The 26,030-nt window shown below is 28.6% G+C and overlaps 1 protein-coding gene across 1 annotated transcript in view; it reads left to right on the plus strand.

Annotated features, from left to right (window-relative positions):
• LOC123299318 (paired box protein Pax-6) overlaps positions 1–26,030 on the plus strand; it is a 111,225-nt gene that overhangs the window by 34,826 nt on the left and 50,369 nt on the right. The window contains exon 4 of the mRNA XM_044881682.1: positions 21,491–21,713. Coding sequence (XP_044737617.1) covers positions 21,491–21,713 — 223 coding nt within the window. The remainder of the gene's footprint in view (positions 1–21,490; positions 21,714–26,030) is intronic.

Here is a 26,030-nt window from a genome sequence, read left to right on the forward strand (position 1 = left end):
ATTTCAGATAAAGTTTTTTGATATCTTATGCACACGTTAATATTGAAGTTTAAATGTTTACACCCACTCTTAATGGTAAACCTTTTGCATACATATATACATGAATAACGTAGTGAATGGAGTATATTTGATTGACTTGACGTAATTAGTGTAATGCATTTTATGTAAATAATATCAAATACGGCTACTGAACACATTGTGTTTGTATATATACATATATATTATACTCAGAGATGTGAAATTTAATACTGGATCGCTATCAAGAGATAAAATACTCGCTTATCTTAAATATTCGTATAAAGAGATGTAAAACGATTTATGTTGATAATTTAATCAAGCATGTTGTATTTCTTGGCAGTGATTTGTATCTCACTCAAATTCGAAAGCAAAAATCTCAAGAATACCTCATAATTACTTTAAAAAAAAACTTATATTACTGAAATTTATTTTCTAAGGTATAAGAAATCCAAATGATACACAAATTTTATCATGCATCTAGTTTTTTAGATACAGCTTTGATCTCGAGCTGGAATATTTCGAATATTACAGGCTTTGAAAGTATAAACCTTCCAAAATAAGAAGCAGAGGACATTTCAACTTGATTTTTGAATTTTCTTTGGGCAGAAATTTCTTTATAAAATGATATTTAACGTTTTTCCTTAGAAAAATTCAAAATTAAAAACGGAAAAATTCTCTATTGCTATTTTGATGAAATGCCTTGTGAAGTTGAAGCCCAAAATCTAGCAAAAACCGATAGAATATGCGTTTGGACAATTAATTCTTTATATACAGCATTGTATTGACCTTGAATATGAATTTTTCGAATACTTTAGATATAGAAAGCTTGTATCTCCAAAATTACATCATCAGACAATCTTCATTTTGCAAAAGGTCAACAACTTTTACCATTTACCTTTTAAAATGGTTAAAAAACAAAGAAAATTTCTTTATTACGATTTTTGTGGAATTTAGTACTAAGGTTTCGAATATTAGAGGCTTGAAAGGAAATCCTAAAAAAACAAAGCAGAATAGAAAGTCATTTAAAGATAAAATCAGACCTCATCTTCAACTATATCGCTACGGTAATCGAATCCAAAGCGATCTAATATCACTATATAATATTTTCTAGATAAAATTACATCACGAATCCTAATATAAAAATCACTACCAATCTCTGTGTATGATGTATGTATAAATATCTAGCATGTACGTAAATATAGCTACTATACAACCATGTACCACATGTCACCGAATCCTATCCTCGACAATTCGAACAAGAACAACAAACATGTAGATACATACACTACACACACACACAATCTTCTAGCTGAACTTGTCTTTGTCATTTTGTATAAAATAATATAGTATTCTATCTTTATCAATCATATTATTTTATCTTTGTTTATTTTTAACCCGAAAGTATATATTTGTACCTTGTGATGACATATTACAAACTATTTTGTGATTCAAAAATATGTACGTACATCTGTCATGTGATCAAAGTTTTTAATATTTATAATACGATTAATTTTAAAAGTTGATCGAAATTATCCATGCCACGAAACGTCGATAATAGATAAGTCCCCAGGATGTCATTTGCGTCAATACTTTGAATTCTTTTAAAAATATATTTCTAGTGCATTTCGATAATTTTCTTTCATTCACGCTACTTCGAAATATAACTATTTTCAATTTTTTTCACCGAGGTGAGAAAAAATATTTATTATTTCAGTGTTAAAGTAGCAATAAATATCTAAAGCTGCGAACTGCAAACTGCGAACGTCACGTTTTCTTATACTCATCCTGCATATTCCTCCCTCCTCGCACACTACGGCCTTATTTCTGGTTTTGCCAATTTTGACCCGGAAGGACTGATTTTTCTTCAAAAATAGTGATGTTTACCTTTTACGGCTAATCAACACTATTTACCCGTGAAGGCACCAAAATCTTTCGAAAGAATTTTCACAAGACCGCTAGTTGAAGCTACCTGCAAATTTTCAACTCCCTATCTTTAATAGTTTTAGATAAAATGGACACCTATATTTTTTCTAATTTGCGCTATCAGGGATAAACAGTAATGTTTACGAAAAATAGTTTTAAGCAAAAGTTGTTTATTTTTTACATTTAAACTTTTATTCTATGTCTGACGGTTAATAAGATGAAGTTCTGCGTTAAATCGTGTAACATGAAAAAATAGACAAACATTCAAAAGTTTTATCTTCGAAACTATTAGTCTTATGAAAACCGGTCATATCTCAAATTGTTGAAAATTTAATCTTCTTTAAAAATAAATACCTTAATTTTTGTGAAAAACCCAGTTCTTCTGGGTCAAAATCAACAAAAACTGAAGTAAGGTCAAAATCTTCGTGGGTTTTTCTTATTTTGCGGCATGATCCGGTCGTTTTCCGAGTTCGAAAACTTTGATTTAATATTGCCTTTACATTGTAAACAACATATTAAAAAACAAAAATAATCGTCCAATTTTTAATTTGATTAGCCTAATAAGTAAAAAATACTAAAATAATAGAAAATAGAAAATATATAACAATGATTTTATTTTGATTGACTATTTATACATCTACAAACTCTCTCTCTGATGATCGTTATATTTTACAATGAATAAAGACTCGCTCTATGTTTTGTTGTACTATTATGTTTTGTAATGTGAGTGATTTGATTTTGAGTTTGACTCCTGTATTTGACATTTAAAATGAGATTGAAAATAAATCTCATTTTAGATAATTTCAGAGATAAATCTGTTCGTTTTTGTTCATTCATATAACTAAACTATAATGTATACTATATTTGTATATTTATATATTATGCAATGGTAGGTACTTGTGTTTTATAGAGATCATGTCTTTACCAGGGTTGAATTCAAATATTTTTTTATATGGCATTAAAAAAAAAGTTAACATTTGTATGCGGTTTGATTTGAAATCAATGGATTCAATTTCAATGGTTTAATTTATTGTATTAGTTTGATAAACAAGCTACTTATAGGTAATTTAGGCGAAAAGCACAATTCAGTGTTGATTGGATAAGCTATTAACTTTCAAAGCGAAAATCCAACTTTTAACTTTAAATTGCAGTTATCATCTTCGGTTATTTTTAGCCCTAGAGAAAAAAAAACAGTGGAGATTCTATTGAAATACAATTCTAATATGAACATCGAATTGTGTTTGTAATTGCCATGATAACTTTTTCGAAATTTTATTTTTATGTTCACTATTTCATCATTTTTGAGGTCAGTAAATTTAAATCCAAAAGCTTAAATGGAAAATTGTCGAAATATTTATTTTTGAATTTGAAATTCTGTCCTATTGATGAACAGTTTTTGGTTTTTTTTTAATGGAAATTGGATCGGAAGAGATAAACTTCAGAGCATCACAAAAAACTCTTATGTGCGTTCTATGTTCCAGGAGATACAGGATTTTAAAGACAAAAACGTTAATTTTTCTTTGAAAATTAATAAATCATATAAAGTTAAGAAACGAACTCGCTTGCCAAGGATAATATCGAATCCACCTTCAACCTTCGATACAAACTGGTTGGGAATAATAATAATTTCTGATCTAAATATTCACAAAGCCGAACATGGATAGGATCAGATTATTTTTTGCGAAGATACGCAAATAACAACATTTAACATAATTAAATTTTGTAATGACTAAATTAGCAAAGATAAAAAATCTGATAATACTGAAAAGTAGAGGAAATTGAGATAACTCTAGATAAATTTCCACTGACAATTATTATTTAAATGTAGAGTAGATCAAATCGGATCGTTTCCTGATTTCGAATTTGCCACATTACCCATAAAATTTTAAAAGTAATACTTGGTACCATAACAAAATTTGAAAATTAAGTTAAAATTTGATAAAAAATGAAGAATTTTTAAACATTCAAAGATTGTTGTCTGTCTCTTTTTTTAAAAACAAGCGAAACCGTACCATTACGTCACCAGTCGAAATTTTTCTCTTTTTCAACGTTCATATTTTGCGTATTTCTAAAGATTTTCAAAAATCAACAGCACTTTTCTATTGCACGTGTAGTGAGAATTCTTCATCAGAATTGATAAAAAAAAATTAAGTCACCATCTCCATTATTGTTTGAAGTTCGAATTTTCGAATGGTTCGAATGGAGTAAATCAAATCGAAATTTTATAAACAAAATAAAATAATCAAAGAATTACAACTTATAAATTTTCAAGTATTAAATAACTTTCAAAAAAGCGAACAAAAATAAAAATAAAACCGTAAAAAAAATGATAAGAGAAAGAAGAAAAAAAAAATTAATTCTCGACGAACTAGAAATGTTTGTAAACATTTTAAGTGATATAACAATAATATTTCCTCCATTTTCTCTTTTAATCTTCATACATACATATAGTTTTATAATCCGGGCAGTGTAAGCTAGGGAGAAAGAATGGAAAGACGGAGAGTAAAGAGAAGAAGAATTCGTTGACGAGTTGAATGAGAATGTATATATATATGCGGTGTACGGTATTGGTACGCTTCACTGCATTTCCACTGGTTGTTGTATGTTCTGAAGGAGACAAACGAACAACGGGGAGATGCTACAAAAGTATAATAACGCGTGAGGTAAAAACCTCTTTTACTACTATACCATACTACATATATAGACAATCAAGGGCGCGTCCCCCTTTTATATATATATTATACAATTCCGCCCTCATCATCATCTCATAACGCATTTACCAAATTCCCCTACATACACACATATTACGTATACGTTAATAACGTAGTCGTTATGAGCAAGAGTCTTAGAGGTCAAATCAATAACCTTCTGAATAAGTAAATTGTTGTATCCATCGTCGAAACAATAGGGGATGTCAAATTGGCCATATTACCCATAAAAATGTAAAACTAGACTTGATACCATGACAAAATTTGAAAGTGAATTTAAAATTGATTAAAAGACGAAGAAGTTATAAACAATCAAAGATAACATTCAAAATTTATCCATCTCCTTTTAGCAAAACAAAGTTTTATATGTTATCTCAATGGGAATACCTACGTAAGACGTAATTAGTGGGTATCTTCCTCTTTGGTTAATAATTATTTTTAAACGTTCATATCTTACATATTAGTAAAGATTTTTAAAAAACAACTTCACTTTTTTAATCGTGAAATGAGCATTCTTCATCGGAAGTGATAAAAACAATTTAGTCCGATCCCCTATTGCAAGAATCAACTTTCTGTATCTTCTGTATCGACACAAGTATTAAGATTTCGTCAGCGAAGGTTTCACATACACAATACTTAGTGTATGATCAATTGGTTACAATATTTCTACTATAGTTGTTTCTGCTACAACCACAATACTCTACTTTAGCTCTCCGATTGTTCGACACAACTAGATACACGAAGTTAAAGATTTTCTGAGATTCCTGAAAGACTATGGAAATTTTGGCCAAACTTCTGGTCTTTCGAAATTGAATTGCCTTAATTAATCCTGGCCCTAAACCAGGCAACTGCAAAGGTTTCATTTTTCTAATATTATCAAACTATTATGCAAGGTATACTAATTTTAGTCTCTAGTTTGTAACATTTAGAAAAATTGATGATACGAACAAAATTTTGATATAGGTATTCATAGCATCACCTAATTAGTCCATTTCGGACTGTCGATAAAAATAAACAACTTTTGTTTAAAACATTTTTTCCAAAGCATAATTGTTTATTCGTGAGAGAGCAAATTAGGACAAAACATTGGCAATTTTCTCCAAAACTATAAGAGATATAGGGAAATGAAAATCTGCTGGTGGCTTCTACTAGTGGTATTGTGAAAGATTCTCAAAGAAGTTTTCGAAAATAAAAAAAATGGCGATCGAAAGGCCTTTATAATTGTTTTGGTTCTTTTTAAATTTTCTAATTTATTAAAAATAATGCAAGCCGATGACATTAAACACTTTCCATACATGATATTTCCACAATTAACTCAATCAATTGTTTGTTTTCACTTGTTTTGTTTCGACTTTCGAGATGAAAAGAATAATTTCACAATCAGAAAGTTAATAATAACAAACAGAGGTAAAATTTTCAGTAAAAGATTATTTTCACCAATATTCCTTCTCTAGTATACAAAATCCTATATATTTATATATCTATTTCATTTTATTTTCGCATAGAAATTATATATTTTATCGCACTTTTGAGCGTTTGAGTGTATGTTCTGTTTATATATATATATATCGTATTAATATCATTTTTTGTTATTATTTTGAGTATTTACAAGATTTGAGTTTGAATTGAGTTTAAATTATTATGATGATGATGAAGATTGAAGAACTGTTTTTATAAATTATTTAACATAAATTTTAATTAGATTCTTATTAAATGTTATTTGATCTTTTTATTTTTATTTTTTATTCCTATGTAGGTACTTGAATAGGAATCTACCTTACCAACATCAAAAAAATAACTTTTGATTTGAAATTTTCCAAAAATATTTTTTATTAGAAAGATTTTATTATTTCCTCCATAGAAACTTCAAATGAAGCTAACCATGTAACTTGTGAATATCTTTGTACTTTAATCTAAGAAGTCAATTTACTCCTAATTTTACTAGACCTATGCATTTCGACAAAAAGGTATTGGATTTGATGGAAAAGGTTGGTGGGTTTTACCACCGTTGAGCCCAATAAATAAAAGGAAAAAATTTCCTTTTTCTTAAATTTTGAGTTGAAAATATTAACCATCCGATAATTTGAAGTTGGAAAAAAGTTAAATAACTAAATAGGTTGTGATTTTTCGTCAGCTAAAATGAAAAATGAATGTCCCATATTTGGGACAAAAGTGCCACTTGGCTGGTTAAAAATTTTGTTTGTTTTTAGTTGTTTTATCTTTAATTATGTGGATAATTAATAATGACAAAATTATTTAAATAAATTAAATACACATGTAAAATAGTATGATTATAAAAATAGAATTAAAATATTGTAAAAATATCCACATACTGAAATAAATACATTAATAATAGTTTTGAATGAAAAAAATATGAGAATAAAAATAATTTTAATAAACTTTAAAATAAAATATTAATATTATTATTGGAATATATTTATACATATGCATTTATAAATAATATTAATATATTATTTGTTATTGAAAATATATACATATTATTAAACTATATTGAGTGAAAATGAATGATTATTTTAAACTGACCATACATAAATTTAGATTTCAAGGTTTATTTCAACGTGAGAATTATTTTATTTGCATATAAAAATTAATAATATTTTATTTTCTGTATAATTTTATTAAAATCTTTCAATTTAATTGGACCTGAAAGTTCAATAAAAAAAAAACACTGTGAATGACCTTGTTTTTGGGGAAATTTTTCAAAATACGTGGTTGAATCGGCTTTAACAACATCAGTTTGATAGACATATCGATTATGGTGGCTAATATACTTATACAACGCATTTACAGACGAATTTTAGTCACATGTACATACTTTTTGAGTTAAACAAAACTTTGAGCCTTACCAACTTCATATCTTATCAAATCAAATATCGGTTATAGCGACCAAGTGTCATTGAAATTAGTCAGCAATTTGTACATGCAAATACGTTTCTTTTATAATCAAAAAGGTAGATATCGCTTATAACGAATATCAGTTATAACGATAAAAATCGTTGGTTCCTTCAAATTAACGATCTAGAGTGTACTTGCTCTAGCTCTAAGTTTGTTCCGCTGTCTACTACAAACAGGGGCGGAGCTACCGCCGTATTTGCCGTATCAATTATACGGGGCCCCCGGGCCATGGGGGCCCCCAAAGTGTGTAAGGAAAAAGAATAAAAACTTTCTAATTTATTTTATTTTACAAATGACAAAATTCTATAATAATTTAATAATCTAATATTTAATAGTTTGCTAAATGAATCCAAAGATTTAGCAAAAAGTGGGGGGTAACAACTGTTTTTAAAAACAGTAGGCGAAAGATAACGAAGCGTTTTTTTGATGAGTTATCACAAGATGAGAGAATTTCCGACCCGGAATCCTATTTCAAAGTCAATGTATACTATTGCTGTTTAGATATATTAATTTCTCAAACTAAAGAAAGATTTCAGAGCCTTTGCAACCTGAGTAGTATATTCGAAATATTACAACCGGAGAAACTCCTATCTTCTTCAAGCGAAGAGATATTAAACGCTTCCGGAAAACTGTCTGCTAAATACAGTAAAGACATCTCACTTTGTGACCAATTAAAGGCTCTAAAAACATGCTTAAATTCTGAAATTAAAAAAATTTATTCCATTAAAGAACTCATTGAATTATTGCTAGTAAAATTTAATAGTCTTGCATCCAGTTTTCCCGAGGAGATCACAGCATGATTTTTATTCTTGACCCTTCCAGTTACAACCGCAACGGCAGAAAGAAGTTTTTCAAAATTAAAACTAATAAAAAATTACTTAAGAACTTCGATGGGACAAGAACGGCTGTCAGACATCTCACTATTGTCCATAGAGGCAGAAACTTTAGAAAAACTAAAATCATCATCAGCCATAAATGATTTAATAAATCAGTTTGCCGATAAAAAGGCAAGGAGAGTGAATATTTAAAATTCGATTTTTATTTGTAAAATGGGTAAATTATGTGATAAATAAATATTACTTCTCACAATATTTTTTTTCTTTTGTGAAAAATCTTTACCTCCATATAAGGGCCTCCAAAAAAATTTTTATACGGGGCCCCGACAAGGCACGCTACGCCACTGACTACAAACGGCAAGTTTCTGGGAATATCGAACTGCTTCGAAAATCGAAAAACCCTTTGAAAAAAATAGAGTAAAATACCAAAAACCTTTTGATTTTGGATTTCGACAAGTTTCTGAGATTATCGGTAGAAAATGCTTTGAAATATTATTTGTAAACGTTTTTCGACGACTTCTCAGAAACTACACTTCCAATCGTTAAATGGATCCGATTTTTGTGTTTTTTTTGCTGAAAACTGCTTAAAAAAAATGAATTTTATCCATATCAGAGACAAAAATATTATCGATTTTTTAAAATTATCTTAAGGGAAAAATTGGAAATTCCTTTCGAGAAAATTGCCAAAAACTTTTCTTGATTTTCATAAAACTTGAGGTATATGTAGGGTAATTTTGGCTCAAAATATACGCAAATCGGGTAAATTTAACAATTTGGTGAATGATTTTTGAGATATCCCCCAAAACCTTGTAAAAAAAGATTTAATTCCAGAAAAATTCCGAAGTAATCACGAACTATACTCATCCCATCGTTAAAATGAGATTTAGTTTTATGTTTTCGGGTCCAAAATACTTGAATGAAGAGTCCAAAACAATGACTGATTTTGCAACTAAGCGAAATTCTTGATTGAAGAAATGGTTTCGAGATATCTCCTCTCATATGCTATTTTACTTGATATCTTAGAAACATATCAGCTTCTCGCCGAAAAGATCCAAATTTCCTATTTTCTACGTAAAATCAAATCGTAAACAAGAAAAAAGCTATCAGAATCTAACATGTCTTTGAGTATTTCTTAAAATAGTTGACCTCGTTACTTCTAGGAGGAACAAATGTCCCGTTTACCCCTCTCTGGATCTATTCTCTAGAATTTTATATTCAAATTGCATGATATTTGTTCATCTTGATCCGTTCCACTGTTTAAACAACACACTTTTGGATTCTGTTTAGTTTAAGCATCATTGATTTATGCCTTAAAATCATTTATTACAACATTTTTAAAAACCTATTAACATTAAAATCAAATCGAGGGAGTGCTATTAAACCATAATAATTTTGATATCACTAGACAATAATAGATAATAATGAGCGTGGATCATCTTAAATAACTGTGAACATGCGTACATATAACAATATGCGTGTTTGACACGCACAATAATGCGATATTGTTTCATTTATGATTTTTGGATAATTTATGAATTGTTGTGGGAGAGAAAAATTTATTGTGACTTTTTGTTTATGAAAGTTTTCATTCCGCTGAGTGATTTTAGTTTAGTTCATGATCATCGTCATCATGTGATGATGGTGATATCCCTAGGGTAGAGGTGTTTCATGCTGTGAATATATTTGATAATAATATTGAGGGAAAAATATGAATTATTGTTTGCAAGGACACTTTGCAAGAAGATATTAAATGTTATCGAATATAAACCGGAAATATTTTAAAAGATAACTTTTCATATAGTTTTAGATGATATTTAACTGCAGCTGTGTTAAGTTTAAACTAAAAAAACGATTAAAATTGGATATCATAATATTAAACTTACTATTAAAGTGATAGTCTGCGTAAATCACTCGGAAACACACCATGTTTAGAAAAACAATACAGTCCTCTGAAGAAAAGGAAGTTTCTACCATTCATTCGATGAGACTTTCTCTGTAAATGATTGATGGGAATGATTGTATATTGTCACAAATTTCATTCTATTGCTGTGAAATTGTTTTGCTATAAATACACTATCAACAACCCAAATTTGAGTTGGTTCTAAAGTTCTTTCTGCTTAAGAACAGCCAGGAAATTAGTTGATTTTTGAGTAGATATCAGCTAGATTTTCGCCTTCCGTAAATACAGCAAGATAGTTGGATTAGTAATAACATTAATATTTCAAGAATGTACAAGTCTAAAAATAATTTGTGTGGTCTCTAGTTTGGGATTGTAATATTTCGAAAACAGGTAATTTCAAAAATAAAAACAGTCCTAGAGACCTCCTTAGTGACAATTACACATGAGCTGGGAATCGAACCCGGATAGTTTAGATACTCGATCAATGTAAGACATTGCCTTTTTGTCACCACTGTTGTATGTAAGTGATCGTGTTAATACGGAAATGGCTATTAAAAACAAACAATTGACTGAATTAATTGTTGAAATACCCAGTATCGAAAGTGTTGAACATCAATGCTTGCTTTTATTAATTAGAGGTGTTTAAAAATCAACGCAGCCTTTACACCGCCATTTATTTAGAAGTACTTTCAAAAATTTTTTAGTTTTTCGAGAATACTAGTTGAAACCCCCTGCAAATTTTCAACTATTTTCTTTTACATTTAAACTTTTGTTCTATCTCTAACGGTTTACAAGGTGGGTCCAACGACAGATAACTGGAAATGGACTAATTATATGATTTTATGAACACCTGTATCAAAAGTTTGTTCATAGCATCAATATTATTAAGCGTTAAAAACTTGGGACTAAACTTAATATACCTTGATACATATTACATATATACAAGGTTTAAAAATATCATGTAAGAGAAAGTTTGATATAAACAGTACACAAAATATTAAAATAAATGTACGTGGTGTATCTTTACTATAAAATTATTGAAAATAGATGAAACTAAATTAAGCACCACATTTCGAAAGTGAATACCAGACTTTTGAAAATGAAAGTGAAACAAAAATGGATATATTTTTTTTTTGTAGTAAATCACACATTTCATTGATACAATAAAACACAATAAATAGTTATATATTGTTGGGTAACCACATAAAACTCAATCATTGTTAAAAATACATAATTATTATGATTATTCAATGAACAACATAAAGAGATATAGAGCCTACGCCTCATACATTTTACTATATATTCATACTATAATATAACGTTAAAGTTATACTCGGTATATTTCACAGCATGAGGTGATAAAAAATAGCGTACCACCCTCTGAGAAGACAATCATTATTATTAATATTTTACATACAAGATATGTATTATAAATGACAATAATATTATATTGAAACGTGATCGCTATTTTTGTAACATTCCATTCCGGGAAACTCCAATCATCTATCTTATACTGTTATCATTATTATTTTTTTATGACGTCATAAAAATGTTTTACTATAAAATAATATTAGGTAGAAATAATGGAAACATTTCTGAATGAATTTTTTTTTTTAATGAAATGACGACGATCCCAAAAACGCACGTTTTCTTAGGATCATCTTTAAATCGTGTATATATGCATTTTATCCCTTTATATTATAAATGTGAAAGTAAGGATGTTTGTTTGTTATGTTTTCACACAAAAACTACCAAATGGATTTGATTGAAACTGTACAAACATATACCTCATATATCAGAATAACACATGAGCTATAATTTAAGATATATATTAATTAAGATTAAATTAAAAATATTAAATTTAATCTGATATTTTACTTAAAACCATAAATTAAAAATTTCTGTAAAAATTTAACATAGTAAATGTCAAACAAATCATGGCCATCTTTTCTGATATACTGTGCATATATTTTAGTTGTGTAAAACAATTCCTGCAAGTGTTATGGAAGGAGGATAAGTCAGATCAAGAGAGGTGGAGACTATTAAGCGGTTCATTTTACTTTTAAGCCCATTGAAGCGGGTGGGTATCACGATAGTATACACATAAATTTGAACTATTAAAGTGTTTTTAAAGGTATACTTTATTATATAACGAGACCAATTTTGCTAAGATTAATTTGGAAAACTAGTATTCATTAGTTAATAGTATGATAAATATTTTCCTATAAAGAAAGAAAATTATAACAAGCGGTACTCGTTTTTCTTTAAAAATACATTTAAAGTGATGAAATGAATGGCATTTGTGTGTTATTTCTTCTATTTAAGTGATTTTCTCTAAAACTTTAGGCATCAATATTTTAAAAACTATGATATATATATCGAAAATGTTACTCTAAATGTTCTACTATTTTCCTTAGTTGTAACATAAGTCTCAAATATTTTCTTACATTTTGGAGACCTTCATTTAAGGAATACCTATTTTAATACGCTTTTATTAGCTTCGTAAGTATGTTAGTATGTTGTGTATGTAACGGAAACTTTAAACGTGATTTTGACCCAAAATTTGGCATAATTATCAAGGAATGATGACAATACATTAATTTATTAAGTTTATTTGATTATCCTGATCGTGGACTTTCAGGATTCACGATTTCCATATCTGAAAATATTTACATTTATTTGCGCTTCCACCTTATTTACATTGAATTTTGATAATAAATAATAGTCTAAAAAACACAAAATAAATAATAGTTTTAAAAAACTAAAAAACATTCTTTTGTAACTAGTTGAACTAAAAGGTAGAAAATAATTTGTTTAAATTCAAAAAAATCATTTTATCTTAAAACAAGTGAAAACAAACAATTGACTGAGTTAATTGTTGAAATACCATGCATAGTCAGTGTTGATTTCTTTATCACATTACATATACAAACATGTGACACATACATAACTGATAATCAAGTACAGTATATATTATAAAATTTCCGCCTAATTAGCGCCCTCTCGGGTAAACAGTGATGTTTACGAAAAAATGTTTCAAACAAAAGTTGTTTAATTTTTGATAAGGAACATTTTTATATTTAAATTTAAACTTTTGTTCTATCTCTAACGGTTTACAAGATGGGTCCTACGGACCCAAGACTTAATTGACCTATGATGCTCATTTACGAACTTGACCTCATTTTTTACGTCCTGAGTACGCTGTAAAAATTTCAGCTCGATATCTTTTTTCGTTTTTGAGTTATCGTGTCCACAGACGGACGGACGGACGGACGGACAACCGGAAATGGACTAATAAGGTGATTTTATGAACACCTATGACAAAATTTTTTTCCTAGCATCATTATTTTTAAGCGTTACAAACTTGGAACTAAACTTAATATACTATGTATATTTCATATATGCATGGTATAAAAAGCATGGGATGTTTTTAAGATATTTTATAATGACTTTATTTTTACCAATATCTGTCTATTAAATATTTACAATAATTAAAATTTAACACTCTACGCTTTTTTACGATAAAATGATTTTTTTGAATTTAAAAAAAAATTATTTTCTACTTTTTGAGTTCAGATAGTTTTCAAAAGCGTGTTTTTTAGTTTATTAAAACAATTATTTATTTAATTTTGGGAAGTAATAAACTTCTTTGATTTAAAATGATTATGAACGATTAGAGTCCATTAGATTATTTTTTTAATATAATCCATTTTCTTTAATATAATAAATTTTAATAAAATTTTTAATATTTTTTTGTTTACTGTATGATAAAGAATATCCATTAAAGAAAAGTAGCTGAATTTATTACATAAAAAGAAATTTTATAACAATATTCGACTGTGAATATTCAAAAATACTGGCAGACTTGTCAGATTTTAATTTCATAAAATTTTTATGAAAAATGATTGTACTTGAAAATAACGTTAAAATTGAAAATATTCCAATTTGAAAATTAAACATAAAAACAAAATCCAACATAATTGAATAACATAAAATTAAGGAATCATATACACATATATTTCATACATATGTAAAAAGGGTCATTATTTATACGTATAACAAATATGTGGATGGAAAAAAAGGGTCCTTAAATTATTATGCAATGTGTTTTTCACATGTGCTCATAGCACATACATACATTCAACAACATACATGCATATAACATGTTCATATTTCAAGAACATTTGTACATATAAGTACATATTGAATGTATGCAAGCTATTACGGGAAAGTTGTCTAGATCAGGCTTAGTTTTCATATATGTAAGCTAAGCTTTATGCTGTAGAAGTAAGGAGAAAGGAGTATTTTAATATGTATCGCAATTGGATTAAATAAAATTTAAAGAAAGGCATATCCGTTGATAATTCATTTCTGAAATAAATAGGAAAGTAACCATATAGCTTGTTTTACGACCTCGCCATGGTTTTAACTATCCTTTCCAAACGAAATCGCATCCTCAAAAATCACGATAATCCCAAAGAATCAATTGCTTGTCTCAAAATGTACCATTGAAATAAATAAAAAGAAGCAAAGGTATCGTATGACATCCGGTAGAAACTATGTTCCTTTTATACCTTCGTTCATTATAAAAGTAGCGCTTACTTTTTTATTTACAAGATATTTTCTGAAAATTTAAGGTATTAATTTTAGAAGTGAAATAGTTGATTTATTCTTTAAATAATTTAATTTCAAAGCTATACTTTTTTTTCACTTTTTACTGTATGAATTAATTGTAGTATGAGCTTAAAAAATTAATCTAATTTTGGTTTAGTAATCAACACAATATGTGCGTATATTACCTACATTTGGTTTGATCAGGATATTTATTATGATATAACATGAAATTTCCTTGTACTTACATTAAAGTATCTCTATAATCTTTAACTTCTGATAGCTCACTTTCATAACACATTCTTTTTGGAAATTTTGACAAAAAATAATAATTTACAAATTATTAAAATATTTTTGCATATTCTCGAAATTCATGGCAAGCTAAATCGTTTGAAAAAGTTTTAGTTTCCTAGATGATCTTTGTAAGAATGGTCGATTTTTGGTGTCGTTATACTTTTTTTGGTTTTACCTCCTAACCAGAAAACAAAGCAGAACGATAACGTGCCATAAAGAACATGGTTCCAAAAAATATATTACTTTACTATGTCTTTATCAATTTATTTGCTCTGATTTTAATCGAGTACAACCCCCTTGAAAAAATTCTAAATTGTTGGTGGGTTTAACTAGACAGAGTACCATCCTAGACAACTTTCTCCTAATAAACTACACAGTTGGCTAACGTGCTATATAGCTAGTAAATTGTTGATAGTATAATATAGTATTCAATGAATTGACTCAAGTAGTTAATTTAATTTTCCTCAATTAATTAGTAAATAAAAAAAAATATTTATATTATTTATATTATTTGATTTTTGAATAAATACAAATTTAATTTCTATGTCTGTATGTATACGTCATCCACACCCCCTTCGAATTCTCTCATACGTAGTTCGTTCAACTTCGTACAATTTTTTTGAAGAGCCATAATATTTATGCGAAGAAGAAAAAAAATTGTATTCTGTAAATCACGTAGAACGGACTTTTTGAAATGAAAAATCACTTCAGAAGTCAATTAAACATTTAATTTGTTTAATTATTTTCTTTATTTTATTTTTCTATAGATTGATGTGGTGATTCGTATTAATTACGTTTAATCGATTTGAATAGTCCTCAAATATAATAGAAGCGAAATGGGTAGATTTTAAGAAGGTATAAATATGGTGGCGATGTAATTATGTTCACAATTTTTACAGTAAGATAATTATGAGTGTCTTGTTCTGCACTCCCGACCATATTATGATACACTTATGAAAACGCTGATATTCTGGAAACGGTTAAACAGTTTTTCAACTATTCTTATTAAATTATCTTTGAAATAAATAGAAAGTTGCGTAGTAGGAGTACAAAACACTTGTCAGCAGAGTGAAACGAAGGAAAATCTATGATGACGAGACAAGAACAGTAAAAGTGACGTTGCTCGGAATGTCACTTCGAACATTTATCTGAATCAATGATTTAGAAAATTTGGATAATGCTCATAATCGGAACAAAGCAAAAAGTTTACAAGAAGCGTTCAGTCAAGATTTAGAAACTTTACTGGAACATATCTCAAAACAGCTCAAACCAAAATCAAAACTTTCCAATTTTCCAAAAAAAAATTATCTTGATACAGTTTTTCCAAATGTTGCCATTTCATATAGAATGTCTCTCTGCATGACTGTCGCGAAAAGGATGGGAAGGTTAGGTTTGGTTAGAGTGGCTGTCCTGGAGTGGGACACACTTAAACCATAAGGTTCCTTGTGATACCGAAAAAGGGTTGGCCCATCTCCGGCTACTACTCCATGAACCATTTGGAGCTGTTTAAGAACAGCAAGAGAGCTTTGACGTCGATGGACTCCAGGTGGGACAGGTCGTCGGAAAGGGATGGGAAAAAGGGCGTGAATTTCACATCTATCTATAGCGGCGAACTGTCTTAATCCGCTCATGTATTATTAGAAATAAATAATCTTCATAGGACTTCAAATTTTTAAGGGATAGACATATTATTTTTGATATATTATCTGTGACAGTTGCTGATTGAGTTTCGAATGCAGTTTTCGAAAACAAATGCAAAATTTATATATAATAAGTAGTTTTATAATTTGCATATCCAAATATTTTGGCTATTTTTATACAGCTTATGCTAATAATTCGTAAAAATTTCTTTAAATCTCATTCAACACTTGTGTATACTTTTTTTTATGAAATGAACTGTATTAGTACAGAGAGAGAGTATTATAGGACTAATCATCAGAACAAACTGGCTCAAATTGTATATTTTATAATAAAATATTATTCCCAATCCCTTTAAATATTATTATAAGGTTATTCTTTAGGTGTAACCATGTGGAAGAACAACACCTCACCATATATAGCTAGAGCTAGCAGTATATGAGAATACTAACATCAGGTCCGATAATACATACATACATACATACAAATACATGCATAATGTAAATCCTTCAAATACCACATCATCAACACACACACAACAAAAATCTTTCATTTCGCCAAACACATCAATTTATTGTGAAAAGTGTTGATTATAATTTTATATTACACAAGGAATAAATATTGTATTATAATCATTTTATATACAGGATGTTTTTAAAATAGAAAAATGTTTGCGAAGGTCTATCCAAATTGGTATCAGAAGAAAGGTAATTTAATCACGAAAATAATGGTATAGGCTGCCCTGAAAAAAACCGTTCATGGAAAAAATTGATTAAATTAATTTAATTAAAATAGGATTGTTTAAAAATGGATACAATTTTATAAAAAATATGTCTCACCTGGTCATCGGATGGGTGAAGATCGACCTTATGCCATCTCTTGTACTATAAAGTCGGCAAAATAGAACGTGAAAAATTTCAAGGATACGTTAGTTTAGTTGTTCATAGTCTCATAAGTTATCATAAGATCAACTAACAAATGTAGGAGGTGAGTTCTTGGAGGGAATAATGCCACAGCGAGTGTGAAAAGGCATGTAAGTGTGCCTTTTCACAATAAACTGATGTGCTTAATTAAAGCTAATCATACTGCTTTTTTTGTAGTTGAGGAATGAAGAAAAGATTTTATGAAGTTTTTGAATAGGTTAGAATAAGTTTTCTTTAACTTGTCTTGATTCGAACCGCCTATACTACCGTTGACGAATTTTCGATATGAACTTGTTTACAGTTCAGAAGATATGTAGTTTTTCCGTTTTTTCGTTTAAAATCGCAAGAAATGGAAAATTAATAATAATCATTCAGGAAGATATTCAAGTTAGAAGATACTTAAAATTGAAACCGTTAATAACTTTGTCCAACCCTCGAAAGAACGATTTGTCCTTTGTTCGTCGCCTGAAAAACTATAATTTCCAAGGTGGCAAACGACAAACACCTTACCCTAGAGAGCGTTTCTCGAGGTATATATTTTAGATTCAGAAGTTAAATTATATTTTATTATCCTGTTATATTGTGGTGTTACTTATTTTAAAATCACTCTATAGATGATAAGAGTTCTGCTTGATTATCACTATTATATTACTACAAATATGTGTAACAATAAGGATATATTTAATTTTTAAGCGTGCAGTAAAAACATAATAGAATTTTCCCACAAAATAATTTATGTATAGTAACTCTTTTATATACTGACTGCTTGCAATCAAATTATATGTAATCTTGTTCAAGAAAATTACACCTGTTTTTCACCACAGTAATCAATGACAAAATTTGCATAAGAATCCCCTTTCTTTTTTCGACATTTAATCTTTACTTTTTTTCTCAAGAGAAAATCGAGATAAAGTTGTCTGTGTTGAGCTTTTAAAATCCGAAAAAGTTTAATTATTTGTGGTATCCTAGAAACACCAATGACATTTCTACAAAAAGATACAGACGATGCAAAAAAAAAGAGTATTTCCCGGGTTTTTTGACAAGTTTTCCAAATCAAATGTATCGTATTTTATGCTAGTGAAGTGTCCTACAAAATCCACCGTTGTTTCTTTGCCTGGTCCTCGATAATGCTGATATATTTATTTTTTGGTGAATCGTCATCATGTCATAGTTATTTCTACTAGTAAAGCTTGTGAAAGAATATTTTTTGCCAATGATTTCAACGATTATTATAAAATTTCTAACAGACAAGATTCAAAGTAAGGTCAAATTGTATCATAGTATCCAAATACTATATGAATTGTTTACAATACTAATCTTATAAATCGAACACATCATTCCCAACCGTTTCCAATCTTCAACAAAACAAAATAATCATATTGCTCGATGCACAAATATAAAAAGTTACGTTTCTATATGTATATAAGAACAAATTTTTAATAATTTTTTCAAGTTGGATTTTTTAATAGAATTATATAATAGAAAATTGCGTAAGTTTTATTTCTCTTCTGTATAAAACGAACTAAAACCATTTTATATATTTCTATATATCCTTTTGTCAAAATACCAGCATGTGGTTTTTTTAAATATATATTTTACTAAAGAGAGTCGTTCATGATAGTAATATATATATATATAGTTCATAGACCCATCTTCTATTCTGTATAAAATATTTCATAATTACATTTTTTTTATTTCAAATTTCATTTTTCAAGTGATTTTATTGTTATTCCTTAAGGATAATGTTATAATCCGATTATAGATAGTACTCCAAAATTTATATATAATTCAATAATCATTTCATATAATATGTATATCAGATATTGAATACATATCTATCATAGCAAAAAAGGAAATAACATCTTAAACAGATTCGTATACCTGGGAAACCTGGATATCTATTTTGGATAGATTTTTTTTTTTTTTAATTATAGAAATGTTTTGTAACAAAAATAATTTTAAAACCTTTTTATCTGATCATTTTTTGATATGTTTAATTATATTTTATTTGATAAAATCTATTTTTTGAACCTTCTATTATATTTGAGTTTGGATGTTAATTGAAATTCGTGAAATTTTAAATTTGTTGTGTACTTTTTCAAAACTATCCTTATTTGTTTCACAAAACATAAATAAAGTTGAAATGCCTCACGAAAGAAGCTCAATCTATTGCTTTTAATAAATCTGTGTGTTTGTCCGTCTGTGGAATCGTAGCGCCTAAACAGATGAACCAATTTTAATTTTTTGGTTTCATTTGAAAGGTAATTTAACGAAGAGTGTTCTTAACTATGTTTCAAATGCGAGCTTAGAGTTCCGTTTTTGAAAAAGCTAAAAATTGGTGATGATCTTCCAAATTGATTCAGTTTGGAAAAACATATAATTTTAACATATAAATAATTACTATGAAAATGAATGGTCAAATAAACCTGGCTCCATTCATTTCAAAAAGTAAAATGGTAAAATAATTACATAATTCAAACGAACAAAATCAACTCAAATATTTCAATTTCAATTAAAATATTTCCAAAAAATTTTCCCAGAAAATGATCACCCTCTATAAGTATCTTTTTCGTCTTATCTAATGCCCTTGACCATCACTTTGATATTGATTTAAGAAGGGGTGTTTTAAGTTTAAAGTGTTTATCTGCGCGTCTGTGTGTTTCTCAGTGGCCCCTAAACGGTCGAACCGACTTGATTGAGTACATTTTATAGATAAGTTTCCAAAAATCGGTAAAAAATTTTGTAAATTTCACTTACATTAACAAAAATTTTGATTAAACTGTAAATTTTTCATTTTTATAAAAGGGTCGATTAAGTTAATTTTTTTATTTACAATTATTGTTGTAAATATATATAAATAGATATTGTAACGGGATTTGAACCACAATAATAAAATTTTATATAATATATGTAACAAAATATAATTAAATAATACATGTACTAGATAGGGGTTGCGAGGGGTTTGGGGTTGTGTCTGAGGGGTTGAGGGTTGATCACACAGATACTTTACTTAACAAAATATATATAATTATTATAATAATAAGATCACTTAATAACATATGTATATATTATTTATTATATTGTTATATGTATCTCTAAATTATATTTTTATATAACATGTTATATATTTAATATTTATTTGTTGTATTACCCATATAACATTTTTAGAGTAAATAAGGGTAAAATGTTTACTTAGTTAAAAATAAGCCTTAAGTAAGTACCATTGTATTTCTGTTGAGAATAGGTTGATTGTATTAAAAAATATGCCGTTATATTTTGGTAAAAGGAAACACAAATGAGATTCTTTCCCCTAAAAAATCGAGAATAGGTTTTTATAAGACGGATATCAAATCTTGCACTGTTGGATTCTAATGTAATAAGTAAATCAAGATTCCACTTTTGCTGGCCTCTTCATTTTATTAAAGAGAGTAATTTTTTTAAACTAGAATAAGAAAAAAATCCCCATGATTTCAACTTGGTTAACATATCGAAAAATATCGTTTTCCATTTTTCGAACTCTCGATTTTATTATCATCTTTACTCCGTCAGTTCTATGATTTCTTGTTCCTTGAAAAGGCAAAAGTAGCAAGTCCGCAGAGAAATAAGGACCTAATGTTTCCAGGAAACTTAGCAATTTTTTAATAATTTTATCTTCCTCGAAGGCAGAAACAAGAAAATTAAGCATGATTATTAAGCTTCTAAATAATAATTATTTTGTTACAGGTTTCATCAATAAATCGAGTATTAAGAAATTTAGCATCACAAAAAGAGCAACAAGTTTCGGCACAAAGTGAATCAGTGTATGATAAATTACGTATGTTTAATGGACAGGCGCCTGGTTGGGCTTGGTATCCAGGTACACCACCTACCCCACATTTAGGACTTCCACCAAATCCCACTACAACGCTGGCTGGACAAATTGCACGAGACGATTTACAAAAACGTGGTAAGTTTAATGTATAATTTTTCGAAGGCAAATTTCATACAGAGAGTATTATTTAGGTACCTTGTTTCATGGAAATTAGAAAATAAATCACCAGTTTTAATATGTTTTCTTATTTTTATCAATGAAATTTTATTCGTAGTATAAATAAATGCACTTTTTATATAGAATAAATGCGATGATAAGTTATTTAGAACTAATTCTAAATTATTAATAAACATACTGTATTATAATTATGTTATCAAATATAATATGCAATATGTATAAATATGTAATATCGTAAATTATAATATTGAATAATATTGTTTATAGTAGGTAACAGGATTATATTGTGTGATGTCATATTTAGTTATGCTATAGACTGATTCATAATTTACAATTGTATTAGTTTATTAATATCTCAGTTAACATTGCTTGAATGACTTGATTTTTATACTTTTTGGATCAAAATTGCCCATCCGCACCGAGTTTCATCAAAATTCCAAAACCAAAATTTTTTTGCGATTTTCTCGATTTTTTCAAAGCGGTTTCCCTTAAAAAAATTGCAAAAAATCGAGAAATTTTCTTTGTCTCCAATTTCGATATACTCAGTATATAAGGTAATTTTGACCCAAAAAGTACAAAAATCGGGTTCATTTGATGACTGGTCGAATAGTTTTTGAGATACGGCCTAAATCGATCCAAATTTTGCGATATCTTAGAAACTTTGCATCCAAAGATTAAATTAACCGGATATTATACTTTTTGGGTCAAAGTTTCCTCATCCACCGAGTTTCATCAAACTCCAAAACAAAAACTTTTTTTAGAAACAAAATGTATAAATTCCACTCAATATACTCATTGAATGTCTACGACAATATGGTTATACGGATATAGCTCTATAACCGTTCTACAACAGTCGTCAATCAGTGAGTTAGAGTTAGAGTTAGAGTCTCAGTCAGTGAGTGAGTCTAACTTGACTCTCAGAGTATATAATATATTATAGTCAGAGAGTAAAGTGGTGGTTTTAGTGTAGGTAGTATGTATGTGCATGATGGTGAGTAAATAATATTATGCACATGATATTGTATTTCCACGCCAATAGACTAATTATATTTCAATCATAATGGCTTGTCCTGAAGCAATGAATATCAAACTAAATGGTTCTGATAATAATCATAATCATCATCACTCAACATCAACATCAGTACTACTAGCATCAGCTAGCATATCAACAACAACAACGATGATGCATTTCCTACTGTTAGCCAACATAACCTAAACCTTACCTTGTTGCAATATACCACATTTACAGAATGTTCTAAGTCTCCCACAACAACATAAACAAACAATTGGCTGAGTTTATCGTTGAAATACCACGTAGAGACAGTATTGATTACAAAATCGTTTGTTTTCTTACATCTTGTAAGTAAGGCAAGATGACCACTCTTGCACACAAAGTAATAAGAGTATAAGGAACATTTTTAATATTTAAACTTTGGTCTATCTCTAACGGTTTACATGATTTATCCAACTAGCCTATTGCAATTGGCCTTCTAAATGATTTTATGAACATCTATACCAAAGTTTTGTTCATAGCATCAATGTTTTCAAGCGTTACAAGCTTGAGACACTAAACTTAGTATACCTTGATTTATTTCATATAAGCATGGTATGAAAATGAAAAATTTGATCCTTTGGGTAGTTTCAAAAAAAATTTCACTAATCATAGACGTATAGCACTTTTTATAAAACGGCATTTTGTACTTTGTGACGTCACAAAATTCAAAAAAAATTAATTTGCTCTATTACTACAAAATTTTATCCTACTTTAATAAACCCAACAAGTAGCTATACTAAATTTTTGGTATAATTTTAAGTTTTTGATTAAAATTCACATACCTCGTACATATGGAGAATACGGACTAAATTACTTCGACTAATCGAGGAAATAAAACCGAAAAACAGTCTGACTCAGGAATCGACTCTTCGTCAGCAGTCTTTTATGAAATCTGATGGAAAATGATTGTATGAGTGTACTCAACAAAATCATATTCGTGTTAATTTGTGCTTTTTCGATTTACGCTCATAAAGTGTAACTTTTAACTTTAGTAATTATACCATGTATATATGAAATATACATAGTATATTAAGTTTAGTCCCAAGTTTGTAACGCTTAAAAATAATGATGCTAGGAAAAAAATTTTGTCATAGGTGTTCATAAAATCAGCTAATTAGTCCATTTCCGGTTGTCCGTCCGTCCGTCCGTCCGTCTGTGGACACGATAACCCAAAAACGAAAAAAGATATCGAGCTGAAATTTTTACAGCGTACTCAGGACGTAAAAAGTGAGGCAAGTTCGTAAATGAGCATCATAGGTCAATTGGGTCTTGGACCCGTAGGACCCATCTTGTTAACCGTTAGAGATAGAACAAAAGTTTAAATGTAAAAATTTTCCTTATCAAAAATTAAACAAATTTGAAAAAAAAATTTGACGAAAATTTTTAGTTTCCATCAAAAATATAATTTGAATGCCATTATATTTTATATTTTGGATAATTGTAATCATTTTTAATTCTGAAAATTTTCACCAAACCTCACCGTTTTCGATATATAAGTGTTGTTAATTGAAATGTTTCAAGCATTTACAGAAAGTTAGTCATTTTCATCATCTACAAAGTTGAACGTACATAATCAGCTTGTTTTATATTCCCACATATCCTGTAACATTCTGTAACAGTTATTGTGTTGATTGAGTTTTAGATGAGGTTTGGTTTGGTTTTGGTTAGTTACTATGTGGTATTATTCCTGTGTAACTATCGAATTGCGGATGGCCTTCTCTCAGCTAGGATACACTTTACTAATACTACATATATGCATCCATCCTATCTATCCTATATAATATTGTATTTTGGATCCATAATAATAAACATAATAATAATAATCATTGAACCAATCAGAATCAAATCTATTATAACAAACAATAATAATGTGGATGTATAGTACATCGAATTTTGTGATTGAAATTATGATTTAATTTTTAGATAAAAAAAAATTTATGGTTGGGGGGTTTTTAGCCGTAATAATCTCTCTTCAGGTGGTTCCAGTTCCAACTAAAACAAATAATGGAAGGCTGGGTTAGGATAATGATCGGGTATATTTATTGGTTTCTGGTTTTAAAAAAATTTGTTTTTAATGACTTGGGTTGTGTAAATTTCCGATGGCAGAAACAATTCTACCTTTTTTTGACAAAATCTTTTCTAAAAGCTTAAAGTGGTTCGGCTGTCATGTGACTAATCAACTAGTCAATTAGGCAATTTGTATGACGTAAATGTAAGAAAATGCTCTAAAAATATCAAAAATTATCAAAAACCTAAGTTTTTTGTTTTCTTTTTTAGAAATTTCACTACAAGCACATCTACTCTTACCCACCTTATAATCCAAACCTTTTGAAAATATTGGAGCACGACAACTACTTTAAGCCGTTAAATGAATCCGATTTTCCAAAGTTTCATCAAATTTCGTTTTTTTTTAAAGTAGAGAAATTACAGAAAATCGAGGATATTTGTTTGTCTCCAATTAGAAAAAAAGTAAAAATCATTTACTAAAGCAATATTGATTAAAAAATCGGATCCTTTTATCGATTAGACGTTCATTTTCTAAGATAATGACTAATCTGATATAAAAGAGGTGATATATCTAGGAATAATTTCATTTGATTTCACAAAAACGATAAAACGCAAATTGAGATTTTCCTGTTTTTTTTTTTCAATAAGTCCATAGGGCCCGTGACAGATGAGCAAGATATGAGAGTGTTCGTTGAAACGTTGACAGATTTACTGCACTAATACAACTATTTAGAGATTTTTTTGTCATTCTAAATTATCACGTTCTCTTTTACTCCGATAGAAGATCCTATAAATCAAAAACCGCAAGCCATTAATAAAATCTTAATCGTTTTTATTATTTAAATAGTCTATTTCATGTTTTGGTCCTTCGAGCCGGATCTGCTTAAAATATTTAAGCAACAAATATAATATTTTTAATCAGTGAAGGTCCATAATTTTGAAACACCGTGTATAAAGCTGAAATAATTCTATATACACATGTTTAGGTAAAAAGTTACTAGATATTCAACCAAAAAATAATAATAACAACTTGTCTGAGTATTTTATGTATGACATTTTCGCTAAACTAAATTACATTTTTGGTTGTTGGCAGTGGACAATTTATATTAAGGTAGAAGAATACCTACCAGGAGAAAGGAGTGTGAGCACGGTACACAGGATAGGACAACGTACTATATATTTTATTTCATTTACGCAACGTAAAATAACCTTCA

This window comes from Chrysoperla carnea, chromosome 4, assembly GCF_905475395.1.
Source record: "Chrysoperla carnea chromosome 4, inChrCarn1.1, whole genome shotgun sequence".
NCBI classification, from domain to species: domain Eukaryota; kingdom Metazoa; phylum Arthropoda; class Insecta; order Neuroptera; family Chrysopidae; genus Chrysoperla; species Chrysoperla carnea.